The sequence below is a fragment of the Giraffa tippelskirchi genome, chromosome 10 (genome assembly GCF_054371585.1).
Source record: "Giraffa tippelskirchi isolate mGirTip1 chromosome 10, T2T-mGirTip1v1.2.pri, whole genome shotgun sequence".
NCBI lineage: Eukaryota > Metazoa > Chordata > Mammalia > Artiodactyla > Giraffidae > Giraffa > Giraffa tippelskirchi.
The window spans coordinates 23794150-23813660 of record NC_137284.1 but is presented as its reverse complement, the minus strand read 5'-3'; the positions used below and the strand labels follow the sequence as shown (position 1 = coordinate 23813660).

The 19511-nt window shown below is 35.5% G+C and overlaps 1 protein-coding gene across 4 annotated transcripts in view; it reads right to left on the bottom strand.

The window, feature by feature from the left end:
- Positions 1 to 19511, bottom strand: part of PRMT3 (protein arginine methyltransferase 3) — a 125163-nt gene that overhangs the window by 78794 nt on the left and 26858 nt on the right. For all 4 annotated transcript variants that reach the window (XM_081533746.1, XM_081533745.1, XM_081533747.1 and 1 more), the window contains one exon: positions 2579 to 2678. In XM_081533746.1, the coding sequence (XP_081389872.1) occupies positions 2579 to 2678 (100 nt within the window). The remainder of the gene's footprint in view (positions 1 to 2578; positions 2679 to 19511) is intronic.

Genomic DNA, 19511 nt, shown 5'->3' with positions numbered 1-19511 from the left:
GTATTTTAGGAAGCATACTTGCTTCTTGTTTAATTACGTAATTAGAATTTTCCAGCATCCAGGCTCAGAAATTCTAGCATACGTACCAAAGTTAGGAGGGGACTTACAGGATCTAGACTATATTATAAATGACATTGCCAAGCCACAAAGATGACTCTGTAACCGACATGTTTAACAAAATCTACTAGACACCAACCTCACTGATGCATACAAGGAAAGGCTGACAGCAAGATAATGCAAACTCTTAAATTACACCTTTGTGCAGAGAAAAAGAAATTTCTTAGTCATCACATGCTGGACACACATATTTTTTCCCCTTTCTGAAGGGTTTCTGAAAGAACGTTTCTGAAAGCACCTCGGTTGCAAAGAATGCACCCTTTTCATCTCAGGTTCCAGTGACTCAGTATTGCTTATGTGACACTGCCTTCCTGATAGAGGCAGAGATCATTCCTGACCAAACCCCCAAAGTAAAAAAGTACTGCAACAAGAGCCCAGGGTCAGGGTCACACAGTGGATGCTGGAATTATGAGAGGTTTGTCAGGTAGGAACTGGAGCCACAAAAGAAACAATTTCTGCCAGCAACACCACCAGAGGCAAAGAGAAGAAAATACCCTGGCTTCTCCTTTCATGAATCTCCCATTAGTGTTTCCCGTTAGATTCCCCAAGCCCAACAGAAGTTGGCTGTCACAGGAGCTGAGGAAAAGCCACCCGCACTGTTAGCCCTTCTCCCTCAGACGCAGAAAACAGAAGGGTGTAAAATGAATCTTAGGGAAAACAAGCCCAAGACCAGCACACCTTTCGATAGAGTTCACGTCATAATTGTGACAATCTCATAAATTTACTCAACCTAAATAGGTTTTTGTTATACCAACTGGCTCTAAGATTTCAATTTCATATTAATACTTCTCTTGAGAGTCCCTTGGACAGCAAGGAGATCAAACCAGTCCAATCTAAAGGAAATCAGTTCTGAATATTCACTGGAAGGACTGATGCTGAAGCTGAAACTCATATACTTTGGCCACCTGATGTGAAGAGCAGACTCATTGGGAAAGACTCTGACGCTGGGAAAGATTGAGGGCAGGAAGAGAAGGGGACAACAGAGGACAAGATGGTTGGATGGTATCACCAACTCAATGGACATGAGTTTGAGCAAACTCCCACAGATAGTGAAGAACAGGGAAGCCTAGTGTGCTGGAGTCCATGGGGTTGCAAAAAGTCAGACATGACTGAGCGAATGAATGACAATTACTTCTAGACAGTGTTTCAAATTTTGAAATGAAAGTTCCTGAAACATCAATATCCAGAAAGATAATTCTGCTAGCCTGGTCAAGAACTATCCAGCTAGTTAACTGAGGTGACAGGAAGTTTTAGTAAGGTCTATCTTTTAGTTTGCTTACAGTGTAATTTGGGGTAATTTAAAAGATGCATTTCCCAAGAAAAATAAAATGATCCTTAGAGAAATAAGGACTACATTAGGCAACACTTAGTACAAACTACTTAAAGTTGCTGCCAAGCAGATGCCTCAAATGCACTTTCTCCAAAGCACCTTTTTGTAGCCTTTAAAGAGATGTTAGATTTTCAGTTATATATAACTAAATGCATTCCTTCTCACTCAATTTTTAAGGGAAAACAGAGTACCAATACACATTACTTGGTTAAGAAGAACAAGGGTATTGTGATCAAGAATTGTTAGAAGCCAACCTTAGCATGAAAAAAATCAACATACTGTTTCAGATGCAAAAGAGTAACTGCCAACAACAGTGACTGTCACAGGCTCTGAACTGAAATCACGACATTAAAGCTGAACATTTCAAAAGCGTCCTAATTCTAGCTATTTTGCTAGAATTGTTATTCAAAATTTATAGATTATTATAAAGCAAACTCATTCTTTTCAAGAAGTTTTGATAAATTCACTTAATTAAAATACAGGTATCAAATACAGTTTCTTTAAAAAAAGCTTAACATTTCCAAATGGTTATCCAGAACTACTATACACTTGTCTTAATAGAAGTGGCATATCAACAGGTCAAATCAGTTGACAAATACAATTAATTTTACTTTACAGACACTTTAAATACTCTGGCCTTGATTCATGGTTTCTAAAGCAAATTATAAAGCTATATAATAATATACCTTTATCTCATTATTTTAATAATGCCAATAAATACTATTTTATGTGGTATAGGACACATGACCAAAGAGATCAGAAAGATAGGCTATTCAATATGACAGCAACAGTAGCAACATCACATTATTTTGACATGAACAGTCTTAGTAAATCCTTAAATAATCCTCGTAGGCTTTTAGGCAAACATAGTTAGGTCTCAACAAATCTAGAAAGTAGTATTATGACTTTAAAATTTAAAAAGATAATTTATTCTCATCTTAAAGATTATAAATTGCCAGTAAATAAGTGTCATTGCAGAATTAACTACCATAAAAAGACTGTTTTTAGCTGTTTTTAAAGTAATGCTACTATTCTGCCATTTATCAAATATAATAAAATGCAGAATACCCGCACTTTATTCATTGCCTTTAAAAAAAATTAATAAAAGTAGTTTTGTGTGCAAACACTTACCATCCACTCAGATATAATAACATCCACTTTTTCTACAGGAAGACGAACTTCTTCAATTTTTCCTTTAATTAGTGTAATAGTATCTTCAAGTTTATTTAACCTGAAAAATGCCATAATGGACAAATTAAAACAAATTCTGAAAAGTAATCAAACTACAAAAATTCTTGGCAACTGTTCTTATTAATTTATAGAACTCAAAGTTTTTTTATTCCCCGGCATTATAATCGCTCTTTGGTCACTTCATGAATCCCCAAGAACATTTGTGGTTAATACCACAATACAGCTGAACCTGTGTTTAAAAGTACAGCATGAAAAGAAACTCAAATGCTATTAAGAATACACGTCAATAAAGTTTAAAAAAAAAGTTTTTTAAAGGGAGAGGTGGAAACAGACCAGACAACAAAAGTATATTTTAAAGGGAAGTAGTTTGCCATAGCAGAGAGAGAGTTAGGGCCAGAAGCTTTACTCTGAATTCCAGGTCCTTTAGCACTTGTCAACTAAGTGATTTTTAACAAATTATGTAACATCTCATTGAGCCTGAAATCATGTGTAAAACAGAAATAGATACTTTCCCAAACTATTAACACTTCTACTAACAGTCTATTATGAGGATGAGGTATTTGTGAATGCTATGTACACATCCTCAAGCACTATTTAACAACAAGGTATTATCATGAATAACAATACATTGCATGCTACATAAAATTTGAAATTTTCTTCCAATCATAAATTATTTAACTTTGCCCAACAGCATTCATTAGATATTTTTATATGCTTGATCATAAGATTAGCACATATTTTTAATCCCCTCTTTTTGCAATTTCAAATAACAGAGATAATTTCAAAAAGCTAAAAGTAAGCTACTAAGTTTGTATCTAGTTAAATAAATTTGCAGTCTTCAAAGGCTGTGTCTCTGAATTACAAAAGATTTTTTTCTGCAAACAATGGAGGGATTTTCCTCCTGTAAATTTCATTGAAATATTATATACATAAAATTAAATGCATTTTTAAGGGTAAATTTTTTTGAAAAAAGAAAAAAAAAACCAGATACCTGAGTGGCCACCATCATCATATAGAATATTATTTTATGTAGAATATTACAATTTTCTCAAAAAGATTCATCACTGCTCTTTCCCACAAAACCCTCCTATCCACAGGCAACTACTGATTTCTTTCACTACATATTACGATTTGTATTTTGTAGAGTTTTATATAAACAGATCATATTGAATGTACTCCTTTGTGTTTGGTTTCTTTCAATAAATGTACTTTTTAGATTCATGCCTATTTTTCCGTATATTGGAAGTTCGATCCCTAGTTATTGTTGAGTAGTATCCCACTGTATGAATAAAACACTTTTTGTCTATCTACACATCTGACGATGGATTTCTGGATTTCCACTTTTGGACTACAATGAATAAAGCTGCTATAAACATGTATGTACAAGAAGTGCTCCGTCAAATGGAAGTGATAGAACTTTTTAAGAAACTGCCAGTTTGTTTTACAAAGTTCATATATGATTTTACATTCTTAGCAATATGTGAGCATTTCTATTGTTTCACATCCTTATAAACTTAGTATAGTATCTTTTTAATTTTAACTGTGTGGTAATATCTCATTATGGTTAAAAATTGAACTTTCCTAATCATAATCCCCTATTATCTTTTGCTCAAACATTTTAACCATTTAAAAAACTAGATCAGTTGTATTCTTATTTTTGAATTTTAAAAGTTCTTTACATTTCTGGATAAAAACTCTGGAAGAAAATAGTGAATATTTTCTTCCAACTTGTGGCTTTTTTTTATTTCTGTAATAATATGTTTTAAAGGCTAAAGTTTTTTTAATTTCAATAAAGACCAATTTATCATTTTTTTCTTTCATGGTTCATGCTTTTGGTGCTTTTCATATCTAAGAAATCTTTGCCTACATCAAGTATTTTGACCTATGCTTTCTTCTACATTTTTTTTAGTTTCTATTTTGAGTTAATTTTTCCAATATATCATCATGATCTTTTTTTCCTGTACATTAATGAAAAAACTTTGTTAGAAAAACTATCATGAGTGATAACTCCAACTCTGTTGAAGAAAAAGTTTCACCAACCCATGGAATTACTTCAGAATCATTGTCAAAAACCAGCTAAGCATAGATGTGTAAGCTTATCTCTGGACCTTCAATTCTGCCCCAAGATTTAGACGCACATCCTTGCGCTAATACAACACTTTGTTGATTCTTATACTTAAATTAAGTCACGAAGTCTGACCATATATATTCTTTAACTTCATTCTTCTTTTAAAATTCTTTTGGATATTCTAGGCCATTTGTGTTTTCATATGAATTTTAGGATCAGCTCATGGTATCGTTCTGCATTTTTTAGTGTTTATGTCTTAAACATATTTTGCTAAATTTACCTCTAAATGTTTAATAATTTTGATCACATTTTAATGGTATGTACTTTTTAAGTTTCAATTTCTAGTTGTTTATGGATAATAACAGAAGCATAGTTGATTTTCATATTTTGACCCTGAATCTCACTGACTGTCATAAAGGTTTTAGCTTTAGCACAGTTTTGGTGGTTATTTTATAGATTTCTTAGGATTTTACGTGTACTTGATCATGTTACTTGGGAGTAACAAGTCTTAGTTCTTCCTTTAAATCTATTGTTTTTACTGCCATAAATACAATAGATTTAATTTCCTTCCTTTAAATATGTTTATGGTACTTGTTAGATCCCCCAAGACAATGCCGAATAGAATTGGTAAGAGTGGACATTTCTTGTTTTATTTTCAGTTATAAGGGGACAGCATTCATTTACTGTTACTTAAGATACATTTCCTGATGGTCCAAGGGTTAAGAATCTATCTGCCAATACAGGAACATGGGTTTGATCCCTGGTTCGGGAAGATTCCACATGTTGCAGAGCATCTAAACCCACGTGTCATAACTACTGAAGCCAACCTACCTAGAGACTGCAAGCTGCAACTACTGAGCTTGCATGCTGCAACTACGGAAACCTGTGCACCTAGAGCTTGTGCTCTGCAACGAGAGAAGTCACTTCAGTGAGAAGCCCAGGCACCACAAGGAAGGGTAGCCCCCGCTTGCCACAACTTGAGAAAGTCCGTGTACAGCAATGAAGACCCAGTGCAGACAAAAATAAATAAAAATTTAAAATATCCTCAAAAAAAAAAGAGAGAGAACTCAGAAAACATTTCTACTGAGTTATTAATAAGTTTTGTAGGGAATGGTTCAAATCCTGATGATCATGAGCATCTTCACAGGCTTTTTCTTTGCAGATATCACTGTAGAAAATGTTGCAAGATACCAGAGAAATACATGGCAAGGAAATATTGACCAATGTCAGAGGGTACACTGGGAAAGAAGCTGTTAAAGCAGTTCATGCACAGCACCTACTAGGGAACATTCATTTCAGGGATGAATTTTCCATTAAATGTGACTTAGCGTCCTAGCATTGTCTGAGAGGGTGTTAGAAATATTAGCAATACACTTTATATGCTTTAATTTTCATTGTCTTGTTTTGTGTTTTTTTTTACAGAAATACAACCAATTTTTACATATTAATTATGTTTTCAGTACTATGAACAATTACATGCCAACAAACTGAACAACAGAAGAAATGGACAAGTTTCTAGAAATGTATGCCTACCAAAACTAAATCAAGAAGAAATAGATAATTTGAACAGACCAACCACTAGAAGTGAAATAGAATCTGCAATAATAATAATAAAGAATTCCCTGCAAACAAAAGTCCAGTACCAGATGGCTTCACTGAAAAACTCTACCAAACATACAAAGAAGAATTTACATTGATCCTTCTCAAACTCTTCCAAAAGACTAAAGTGGAGGGAGCACTCCCAAAGTCATTGTATGAAGCCACCAACATGGTGATATCAAAATCAAAGACAATACCTAACATATATATATATATATATATATATATATAATTAGAGGCCAGAATATCTAATATATATATTTTTTGGTCTCTAATATCTTTGATGAATTCATCAAAGAAGCCAATATCTTCAATAAATATAGATGCAAAAGTTTTCAACAAAGTATTAGTAAACTAAATCCAAAAACACATAAAAAAAATCAAACGCCATGATCAAGCTGGATTCATTCCAGGGTCAAAAAGATGGTTCAACACACTCAAATCAATCAATGTGATACACCACATCAACAAAAGACAAGACAAAACCACATGATCATCTCAATAGATGCAGAAAAAGCATTTGAAAAAATTCAATATAAATTCACAATAAAAACTCTTATCAACGTGGTGACAGAGAGAACATATTTCAAATAATAAAAGCCATTTATGAGAAACCTATAGCCAACATACACTCAATGATGGAAAAGCTGAAAGCCTTCCAACTGACTATAGGAAGAAGACAAGAATGTCCACTCTCATTGCTTCTGTTTAATATAGTATTAAAAGTCCTAGCCACAGCGATGAAACAAGAAATAAAAGGTATCCAAATTTGAAGGGAAGAGGTAAAATTGTCATGATATACAGATGATATGATACTTAACTCTAAAGCCTTCACACAAAAACTACTAGAACCGATAAACAAATTCAGCAAGGTAGCAGGATACAAGATTAACATACAAAAATCCATTGCATTTCTTTACATTAACAATGAAATAGGAAAAAAAAATCTCTTGAAACTGCATCAAAAAAATAAAATACTGAGGAATAAACTTGATCAAGGAGGTGAAAGACTTACACACTGAGAACTATAAAACACTGATAAAGGAAATTGAAGATGATTTAAAGAAATGGAAAGATATCCCATGCTCTTGGACTGGAAGAACTAATACTGTTAAAATGGTCATACTACCCAAAGCAAGCCAAATATTTAATGTGATCCCTATCAAGTTACCCACGACATTTTTCAAAGAACTAGAACAAATAATCCTAAAATTTATATGGAATCACAAAAGGCTCAGAATTGCCAAAGAAATTCCTGAGGAAAAAGAACAAAGCTGGAGTTCCTGAAGTTCAGACTATGCTATAAAGCTACAGCCATCAAAACTACATAGTATTGGCACAAAAACAGACATATGGGTCAATAGAACCGAAAAGAGCCCTAAAATAAACCCACATATTACAGTCAATTAATCTCTGACATAAGAGGCAAGAATATACAATGGAGAAAAGACAGTCTCTTCAGCAAGTGGTGGTGGGAAAGGTGAATAACAACACATAAATCAATGAAGTTAGAACACTCCTTCACGGCATATATAAAAATAAACTCAAAATGGCTTAAAGACTCAAAGACATGACACCATAAAATTCCTAGGAGAGAACATAGGCAAAACAATCTCTGACATACATCATAACAATGTTTTCTTAGGTCAGACTTCCAAGGCAACAGTAATAAAAGCAAAAACAAACAAATGGGACCTAATCAAACTTATAACCGTTTGTACAGCAAAGGAAACCATAAATAAAACAGAAAGACCACCTACAGACTGGGAGAAAATATTTGCAAATGATGCAGCAGACAAGGGCTTAATTTCCAGAATATACAAACAGCTCATACAATGACAAAAAAAAAAAACCCAAAAAAACAATTCAATCAAAAAATAGGCAGAATACCTAAATAGACATTTCTCCAAAGAGATACAGATGGTAAACAGGCACACGAAAAGATGCTCATTATCACTACTAATTATTAGAGAAATGTAAATCAAAACTATAATATTATACTACCTCTCTGATCAGAATGACCATCATTAAAAAGTCTACAAATAACAAATGCTGAAGAGGGTGTAGAGAAGTGGGAACCCTCCTACACTGCTGGTGGGAATGTGAATTGGTGCAGCCATTATGGAACACATTATAGAGGTCCCTTAAAAAATTAAAAATAGAACTACCATATGATCCAGTAATTCCACTCTTAGGTAAATATCCAAACAAACAGAAACATTAGTTCAAAAAGATACATTCACCATCATGTTCACAGCAGCACTATATACAATAGCCAGGACATGGAAGCTACCCAAGTGCCCATCAACAGATCACAGGATTAATAAGGTATGTCAGGGACTTTCCTCATGGTCCAGTGATTAAGAATCTGCCTTGTAATGCAGGCTCGATCCCTGGTCGGGGAACTAAGGTCTCATATGCCGCAGAGCAACTCAGCCTATGTGCCACAACTACTGGGCCTCACACTGTGGAGCCCGTGTGCCACAACCACTGAAGGTCAAGCACTCTGGAGTCTAAGCGCTGCAACTACTAAGCCCTCGTGCCACAACCAGAGAGTCTCTGCGCTACAACAAACGATCCCATGTGCTGCACCTAAGTCCAGAGGCAGCCAAATAAATAAATTTTTTTTTAAGATCTCACACACAGAGATACACACAATGGGATATTACCCAGCTATTAAAATATGAAATGTGAATGGACCTAGAACATAGCACGCTTAGTGAAATAAGTCAGAGAAAGATACTGTATGACATCATTCATATGTGGAATCTATAAAGTAACAGAAATGAATGTATACACAAAACAGAAACAGATTCACATAAACAGAATTCAAACTTACGGTTACCAAAGGGGAAAGGCGGCACGGGGAGAGGGCAGGAATAAATTAGGAGTTTGGGATTAGCAGATACAAACTGCTATATATAAAATAGATACAAACAAGGTCCTACTGAATAGCACAGAGCACTATATTCAGTATCTTGTAATAAACCATAATGGAAAAGAATATATATATATGTATAACTGATTCACTTTGCTGTACACCAGGAATTAATACAGCACTGTAAATCAGGTCAAATTTAAAAATTATGTATCAAAAAATACATTAAAAAATATTAAGCACCTTAATACTTTTACTGCTCTAATAACTTATTTATAGTTTATTTCTGATATCTATATTCATAAACATATTACTAGGGAACATGAAAAGTCTTGACCCTTCATTTCCAATTCTTGTATCTTTCTTTTATTGTCTTGTTCCATTGTCCAGGATCTCCTTTACAGTGTTGAATACAAGAGATGATGGCAAGTGTCCCTGTCCTGTTCCTGAACTTAAACTTTCAAAGGTTCCTCAAGTTGTGGGCTGTAGTTTTTGTTTTTGGAGATACACTGTATCGTGTTACGATATAACACATTCTAATTCTAGTTTGCTAAGAGTTTAATATATAGACTGAAAGGAAATGGAATTTCATCAAACTTTCTTTCCTGAGATACATCAATAAATTTTTCTGGTTAATTTTCTCAAATTTAACCAAACTTGTATTCCTGGGATAAACTTTACCTTCCAATATATTGTTCGATAGGCTTTCCCGATATCTCAGAAGGTAAAGAATCTGCTTGCAATGTAGGAGACCCAGGTAGGGAAGATCCGTTGGAGAAGGGCATGGCAACCCACTCCAGTATTCTTGCCTGGAGAATTCCATGGACAGAGGAGCCTGGTGGGCTACAGTCCAAGGGGTTGCAAGAGTCAGACACAACTGAGCAACTAAGCACACACTGCTCAATTACGTTTTCTAATAGTTTGAATAGGATGTTCTGCATATATGTTCATAAATGATTGACCTGTAAGTTTTTGTTCTGCCTTAGTAGAGTTCTGGTATAAAGGTTATACTGGCCTCATATATGGATGCTTGATTCCTGACAAAGATGACAGTACAAAGTAGAGGGGAAAAAATGGTCTTTGGAACAACTAGGTCATTTTTAAACAGATTACTACTACTAAGCTTTAAAAAGCTGGACCACTACCTCATACCATATACAAAAACAATACCAAGTAGATTACAAATCTAAATATAAAAAACACAACTATAAAATTTTACACAAAAATATAGGAAAACACCTCCATAAGGTTTTTTACCCAACTCACATATAGTGGTAACCATAAACAATAATAATGATACATGAAAACCGAGAATTTCAGTACATCAAAAGATACTTGAAGAGAGTAAAAAGCAAGATAGAAGGAGAATTTTTTCATTACATAAAGCTTACAAACATTTCAAACACACACACAAAATAAAGACTGTCTACAAATAAATAAGAAAAAGGTCCAACTCAATGGAAACCTGAACAAAAGACATAAACACATATTTCACAGAAAAGGAAATCCAAATGCCAATAATCACAGGAAAAAGTGCTCAGTCGCACTGACAATCACAGAAATGCAAATTTAAATTTCAATGAGACACTGCTATACAACCAACTGGAAAAAATTGTTAAAGATAGGCAATACCAACCCGAACTGTTATATACTATTGGTAGAAGTATAAATTGGTATTACCACTTTGGAAAATAGTCTGGCAATACCGAGAAAATCTGAAGATGTGTATTCCCTAAAGTCTGAAATATTTTGTAAACATATACCCCACAGATGCGTACCAGGCACATGGACAAAAAGGTTCATAACAAAATCATTCTAAATAGACCTAAACTGGAAAACACAAAAATTCCCGTCAAGAATAGAAAAGATAAATTGGGATATACTAATCAATACCATTCTATGTAACAATAAACATAAATGAACACTAAAAATAATGTTGAACAAAACAAGCTAGACCAAAAGAATGCATAATAAATGATTAAAGTGAAATATAAAGCAATATTAAGGAAGTGATTACTACAAAAGCCAGGATGGTCATTACCTCAGTCAAGTAGGGAGAGCATCTTACCAAGAAAGGACAGATGGAGATGGGAGGAAATCTAAAGTGCTGGAAATGTTCTCTTTCCTATTACTTTTTTGTACTTATGTTAACACATAATTTATGTGCTATGCACTTTATAATATGTGTATTTCACACAAAGGTTAAAAAGCATGTTTATATATCATAACTGAGCTTTTTAAAAGAGATATTTAATAAAATTCTCTACGATGGAATTGCTATAGTTGCTTACATTTACTGAAATATTTAATTAAGGCTTAACAATTACAAACACTTCAAAAGTAACAAAGAGCAATCTTCTTAGAAGATCAAAATGTTCCTATTGCCTTAGAAATATTTTCAGGATGCTCATGCTGAAACAAGACGTGTCCTGTAAAAGGCCATCTGCTCAGGCTGTTTATTGTCTGCTACAAGTCATAATCCTATCTGCCTCAATAATTACCTGTTGGAATATAAATACAACTGGAAAGATTAAGATTTCAGGGAATACATAGAAAAAAAGACAAAAGGCCATAATTCCCAGTGATTCTGTATTAAAACATTGCAACACAGACGTGATTCATGGAGATAATCCCTTTTATGAGCCTGCTCATCTTGATCACCACCTGATTTTACCATTCATGAAAAAAAAACTATAGATTCTTACTTACTTCTCTTCTCTCAAGAGGCCAATCACTAAACATTACTTTAGCATAAAAGCATTCCAAATGAATTCTATCTCTGAAAACACCTGCTCAAAAACTAGCATAGCTTTAATTTTCAGAAATACAACACCATAATATAAAGGGTATGTTAAGTAAGTCTCTTAACTAATCCAATAAACACCGAAATTATTTTTCCGGGTGGATATTTTGTTAGAGCAATAATCACTATCCTATATTATTCCCCATCTGAAAAGCAGCAATTTAACTTTTATCTCATGATACAGGGACATCATCATGAGTAATTATCTGATACTGGGCTTACAGAGATAAGAGAGAGGCTGTGCACTTAAGAACATGGTCTAAGGCATTCAGGAGGGTAAAGAACACAGGCTCCATAGGAGCTAATATAATAAGCCCTTACCTGAGTGACATTCGAGTTTAATCAGAAAAAGACAGAGCATCCACAAAGATATATATGAATATGGGGGTAAAGGAGGGTGCCTCATCTCTGTATGAACAAACTGCCTGTGTGTATATGTGTGTGTGTATATGTGTGTGTGTATGGAAGACAAATCGCAAATTTGAAGAGCTATAAATAGTTTAGGATGATTAGAGCAACAAGAGGCAGTATGTAGTGACAAAGTTGGGAGGTAATTAGAGGTAATGTTAAGGAGTCTAGTTTTTAGAGGCAATGAGGAGCCATTTCAGGATTTTTAGAATGAGAAAATAGGATCAAATTTGTAATGTACTTCTGCCCAATGCCATTTTGATAAAAAAGACACACTCTAGGTTCTAAGGAAGAACATGGTCTAGCAGGGAGACAGATGTGTAAACAGCATAACACCAGTGTTCATACAATGAACATCTTATCAATTAAATGGCATTTAAAGTTGGTGACAAAATGACTATAAAATTCACCTAGAAGAATACTTAGGTGATGATTATTTTTTCAAAATGCATATGGGGGTGGGGTGGGGGGGAACACCCTGATACAAAAATATACAAGGCATAATATTATTATGTTTTCGGTTCACTATGGCACCCAAACATACATGTTTCTGTTTCCCAAGCATGCTGAAATGACAATAAAGTAATACAAAATATAATAAATTGATAAACAGATGGAGATTTTAGATGGTAATATCAAAAGAACCAAAGATTCTGATAATTCAGTGGAGGAAAAAAGGGCAATCAAATCATTTTGGTAAACTTGTAAGGAAGGATCCAGTGCTCAGTGCACACATCAGAGAAGACTAAAGTGTTGCCCAGAACAGATCTCCCTCTTTTCTTCTGAGGCAGATAACAGAAAACATACCAATTACCTTTATTAAGTGTATTTCATGAGCTGTCTCCCTCCCAAATGTGTAATTTTTGTTTATAGGCTTGTAGCTGTGGATTACTAACACTGAGGACATTTACTGTTTAAAGTTAGCAATAGCTTAGCTTCTAATAAAATAGGAGGGGGGGAGAAAAAAAGGTTAGACAATAATGCGAATTCAAGCAGAAAGATAATGGGTTTGCAACAAGCTTTGAATATTTCATGTCCTGGGTCTTGAAAATCCATTCGCTGATTCAACAAGTATTTACACTGAATACCTGCATGACTGGTACCCTTCTGGATGGCATGTCCATGAATAAAATAGAGAAAAATTCCTGTCTAACCTTGGGGAGCTGATATTCTAGTAAAGCTTACATTTTCATGTGATGTCTTTAAAAAAGCCTTACCAAAGTGCTGATAGTGAGATCTCATACCAGGATCAGAGGTAATTTTTAGTTTCTCCATTTTCCTCTCACGTCTTCCCAATACAAAAACATCTTTTTACTTCCTTTCTTTCTTTCTTTATTTATTTAAAAGAGAAGAGAGCTGGTAGGGAAATCAACCTGGCCACACTAAGAGAGTAGACGACAGAGAGCCAAATAACTGAGCTACTTAGGTGCAAATGCATTAATTCAGGTGAGTATATAAAAAATACAAGAATGTGAATGAAGGCACAGATTTAAGCTACATCAACGAGTAGAAGAAGGATGAATTTGAGAACAGCAAGGATTCTCCTGAGGACTCTACCTCCAGTAAGTCTGCTGGTAAAAGAGAGGGAGAGGACAAGTACGAGCCTCAGGTTTCTAATTTCTAACTCTTCTGTGAGAAGAGTTCATGCACGTCTGTTCTCTTGGTTCGTATCTCTGTAACCATGGCAATAATTCTTGATCAAACCCTAACAAAACTCCTGAACATTCTTACATTTACTGGTTAATGATGCTATTCAATACACCTGAAGCTGTGAACCAAGACAAATCAGGAGAACAGCATGTGTAAAGTTAACAGGATGATTCCTGGTATGCACCTGGCATCTGACACCACTGCACAATGGCTGATGACAGAGCCGTCACGTGCCTATGCCACCAGATCTCTTTGAGAACCATAAACTCTTAAGTCTCAAACTTCCTTGGGTTGAGGAATCTCTTAAGAGTCTCTGAGGTTCTCAGCTAGAGGGAAAAGCACATCTTGTGTGACTCTCGCAGAGATGAAAGGATTTTGTCGGAGCCCGTACATGACCTCTTTACTGACGGGTGTCTTTTCTTTGATACGCCTGGTCTGTATTCTTTGCTGTAATAAATATTAGCAGTGAAGCTGTGAATACAACTTTATATTCAGTCATGTGAGTTGTTCCAGTGAATCACTGAACTAGTAGGTAGTCATGGGATCCCCAAGACAGGACCACTGAGTAGACAGGAAATTAAGGAGGTGGCAGGATGTGAGAAAAATAGAATTTAGTTTCCATGTAAACCACCTTAATCACCTTCATTACAAGACTCTTGAGCAGCAAATTGTTTTTAACCATTTTTATCCTCATCACTGGTTCAAAGTTTCCTTCAGTTTTCATTTACTCTTTCATTATTTCTATTAAATTTAGAGGACTTCCCTGGTTGTTCAGTGGTTAAGAATACGCCTGCCAGGGCAGGAATAGAGATTCAGACCAAACAGACTTAAGGACACAGTGGGGGAAGGAGAGGGAGGGACGAATTGAGAGCGTAGCACTGAAATACATACATTACCATGTGTAAACCAGGTAACTAATGGGAAGCTGCTGTATAGCACAAGGGGTTCACCTGGTGCTCTGTGACAACCTAGAGGGGTGGGACGGGGTAGGAGCTGGGAGGGAGGTTCTAGAGGAAGGGGACATGTGTATACCTATGGTTGAGGTAGGGAGAAACCAACACAACACTGTAAAGCAGAGTTAACCTCTAATTTAAAAAATATAAAAGAATCCACCTGACAATGCTGTTAACATGGGTTCAATCCCCGGTCTGGGAAGAGTCCACATGCCATGGAGCACCTAAGGCCGTGCACCACAATAACCAAGCCCACACCCTAGAGCCCGCAAGCAACTACTGAAGCTAGTGCGCTCTACAACGAGAAGCTACCACAGTAAGAAGCTGCCACCTCAATCAAGAGCAGCCCCCACTTGCTGCAACTAGAGAAAGCCTGCATGCAGCAACGAAGACCTAGCACAGCTGAAAATAAATAAATAAATGAACAAAAATAAATGAATTTAGAAACAAGATATGACAGAATATCCCTTACTTCAAGAATATATCCTGGTATATTTTGTGATCTTGTTCCAAATCTTCCATATACCACCACTATCTTTAAATTCACTGTTACGTTACTAAGCGCCTTAAAATATTAAGAAGATAAAGCTCTTGTCCTAGGATCTAGAGAAAAACACTTACATAATATGACAATGGATCTAGGCATAAAAATGAAACAGATCTGTTTCATTTCTAACCGTATTCTAGGCACAGGTAATATAAAAGATCGCATCTTTAAAGTCATACTGAGATTGAAAGTACTGCATTACAGTCATATGACAGATCAACTTTCTCAGGAAAACTTTGCAAAAATATCCAAAAATCTGAATAATGAGCTTTCCAATGCAGAGTTAATGAGAAACCAAAGGCAGTCAGAGTAAAGGCAAATATTACCAGAAGCTAACTCTGCTTCCTGAGGGTGAACACTGGATACGATTGCCTGACAACTGAATAGCTTTGCTATCCTTAGGACGTTTATGCTTCTGGAATGATCATTCACAGGAAAGTGAGAGCAAGAAAAAGAAACAATTTCTCATTCCTCCCATGTATTACTTTGAGTTCTATTTGTCCCTGCTAATAAAACATCTTCCATTTCTTTAGAAATGCTACATCTCCTTTTTAAATGAGATAAAATTATTTTATCATCTTTTTGAGCACAATTCAAGAATTGTTAAGTTGAATATGTTTAAAAGAATATGAAACATTCACCTTTATGTATGGCAGAAACCAACACAATTCTATAAAACAATTATCCTCCAAATAAAAATAAATATATTTAAAAACAAAACAAATCCTCTTTCAATCAGTTTGACTTAAAATAGACAGTGGTAGATTTTGTTGGTTGAAATCTAGTTCCATGACTGGTACAATAAAAACTTTTCCCTACCCAAAGAGGGGGAAAAACAAACTATCCACCTTTTAGAATTTAAAGTATCTTCTTACAGAGGAAAGCTTAGGGAGTTTTACAGAAATCCTGCTGTGTACAAATTTCTGGCAGCAAAAGAAGTCTCAGAAATGCTAAAGACAATTCACAGCCTGCTAATCAGAAGAGCTGCTTTCATTGACTGATGATGGTTCTAGAAAGCTCCAGTGCAATAATAGACAAGTATAAGAGAAGCTGAGAGTAGATTTCAAGGGAAGAGAGTGAATACATAATAAAGCTGACTAAAGTTTAAAACTTTATGGTATAAAAGAATAGAGATCATGAAACAGAAAAGAGTCATCATATGTTGGTGGGATAGCAGCAAGAAATGATCATTTCAGAAACATAACCAATCAAATGTAAAGTATTATTGGAGGCACTGGTGCCAAACCAAACATATCACTATAATTATCAATTAATATTATCATAATTACTAGTAACATTTAATAAGCAGTTATATGTCAACCAGGCTTCCCTAGTGGCTCAGACTGTAAAGAATCCGCTGGCAATGAGGGAGACCTGGGTTTGATTCCTGGGTTGGTAAGATCCCCCGGAGAAGGGAACGGCTACCCACCACCAGTATTCTGGCCTGGAGAATTCCACAGACAGAGAAGCCTGGGGTCCATGGGGTCACATTTGAGTCCATGGGGTCGCATTTGAGTCCCCAAATTGTGGGGTCACAAAGAGTTGGACACAACCGAGCAACTTTCACTTCACTTCACTTACATGTCAGCCACTTTGCGAAGCACTATAAGTGGATTCGACCTTTATAACAATCCTGTGAGACAAATACTACCATCAACCTCATTTTATAAATGAAGAAACCAAGGTTAAAGAAGTTAAGCAATTTGCCCATTATCATAAAGCTAGTCAAAAAGCCAAAGTTAGAAATCAAGTCATATGGTTCTAGATGCTGAGAGAAGTGTGCTATTCTGCTTTCTCATCTGGTAGAAAAATGAGCCAGTAAATGCTGCAGACATTAACAATAAACTGTTTCATGAAAATTCTTCTACAGATACATCCACAAACAGAAGAACAGAGGTTATTTCATCCACAGTGTAAATTTCAAGTTTTTGAATGGAAAATGAAGGAGAGATACTATGAACCCTACGGAAATAGCTATCTTATCTTTTCACGAATAAAAAAGGCAAAGGAGAACATCTTTGAAGAAAAGTATAATGTTGGCTCATCCAAAACAAAAAGGTCTAATATTCAAACACTATAGGTTCTAAGTAAAGCAAACTACTGGCCACAACAAATATGTGCCCTGTGAGCAGTGCAATGGAGACACAGTGTAGAAGACTGGCTGTCAGGATGGACTATGGGATCCAATCCTGGCACTACTACAAATAAGGAAACTGATGTGTCCTCCATGTCTCAATTTCTTAATCTCTACTAAAAAAATAGTATTACACTGTTTTTGTACCTATCTCAAAAAAAAAAATTCAATAGGAAGTACTAAGTTAATGTTAGCAACTTTAATTAAGTTGAAATGCCTAAAACTGAATGCTAAGTCATTTTCAATAAATGCTCTCATATAATATTTCTATATATTCCAGCACTAAATTTTATACACAAAGAATCTGAATATAATCATTGTAAAACCGTATTTCTAAAACATCACTAGGAATCAGGGCTTCTGTGAAATAAAATGAAAACAAAGTGAGTTTGAAAATGAGTTTCAAAATGATTTTGAAAACAAAATCACCAGCCTTTCCTCCACAGAGGAACTAAAATGAGGGCACACTGGACCCTGAGAGCCCTGGTGGGGCAGTGGTTAAGAATCTGCCTGCCAGTGTAGGGGACATGGGTTCAGTCCCTGGGCGGGGATGATCCCACATGCCATGGGGAAACTAAGCCCATGAGCCTCAACTACTGAGCCCGAGCTCTAGAGCCCACGAGCAGCAACTACAGAGCCCAAAACCTAGAGGCCATGCTCCACAGCAAGAGAAGCCACCACACTGAGAAGCCTGCGCACCACAACAAAGAGCAGACCCCACTCAATGCAACTAAAGTCAGCATACAGCAACACAGACCCACAGCAGCCAAAAATAAACGATTTTTTAAAATTATTCTTAAAAAAAAAAGAGCGCACATCTAGTCTCACAGAAATCAAAAATGACAAATAAATATACAAATGAACATGGGTCTTCCACATTTCTAATAGAAATATCTTACCATAATCTTACTATCAACAATAAATTTGTTAATTTACATAAAACTATCTCTTCTTGGGGATAGCGGTTCTCACACCTGTTTGGAAAGCAAGGTACAAGCAAGAGAGGGTGCTAGTTACAGAACCCGCAAAATGATGATGCTGTAGTTAATGGTAACAAAATAAAACTAAAAAAACTTTCCCAGATTATGGAATTGTATACACATATGCAACACATATGCATATTCTCCAATATGAAAATAATAACCACCAGCCTCTATCTATGAAAAAATCTAAGTAAGAGCAATGTCATTTTTTCATTAACATTCATTTGGTGCTTGTTAATAATAACAGTTGCTAACTTCTGAATACCTACTACATGTCAGGTCAGGCAATATGCCAAAGAGATTGAGGTGTGTATTTTACTTACAACTTATTTACCTTGCTCATAACCATTACTGACTTCTTGTCATCATTACTTTCATTTTTACAATGAAACAGCTGAGGTTTCAAAGAGGTTAGATATTTAATCGAAGTTCAAACAATGGGGAAGGGGCAGAGCAAGGACTCAAAACTGTCCAACTGAAACTTTTCATGTATGTGCTTAGTTGCTCAGTCATGTCTGATTCTTTGCAACCCCATGGACTGTAGCCTGCCAGGCTCCTCTGTCCATGGGATTCTCCAAGCAAGAATACTGAAGTGGGTTGCCATGCCCTCCTCCAGGGGATCTTCCCAAGCCAGGTCTCCCGCACTGCAGGTGGTTTCTTAACCTCTGAAACTTTGCATGCTTAACCACAACACTACACGCTACACTATGCAATAAAATATTAAATTTAAACATTTTACACAATTACATTTATTTAAACGTTATACAGATCAGAAAAGATCAACATTAATCAATTTTAAGAATAAAATATATGCATCAGTGAGAGGACCATTGAAGGATCATCGCCAAGA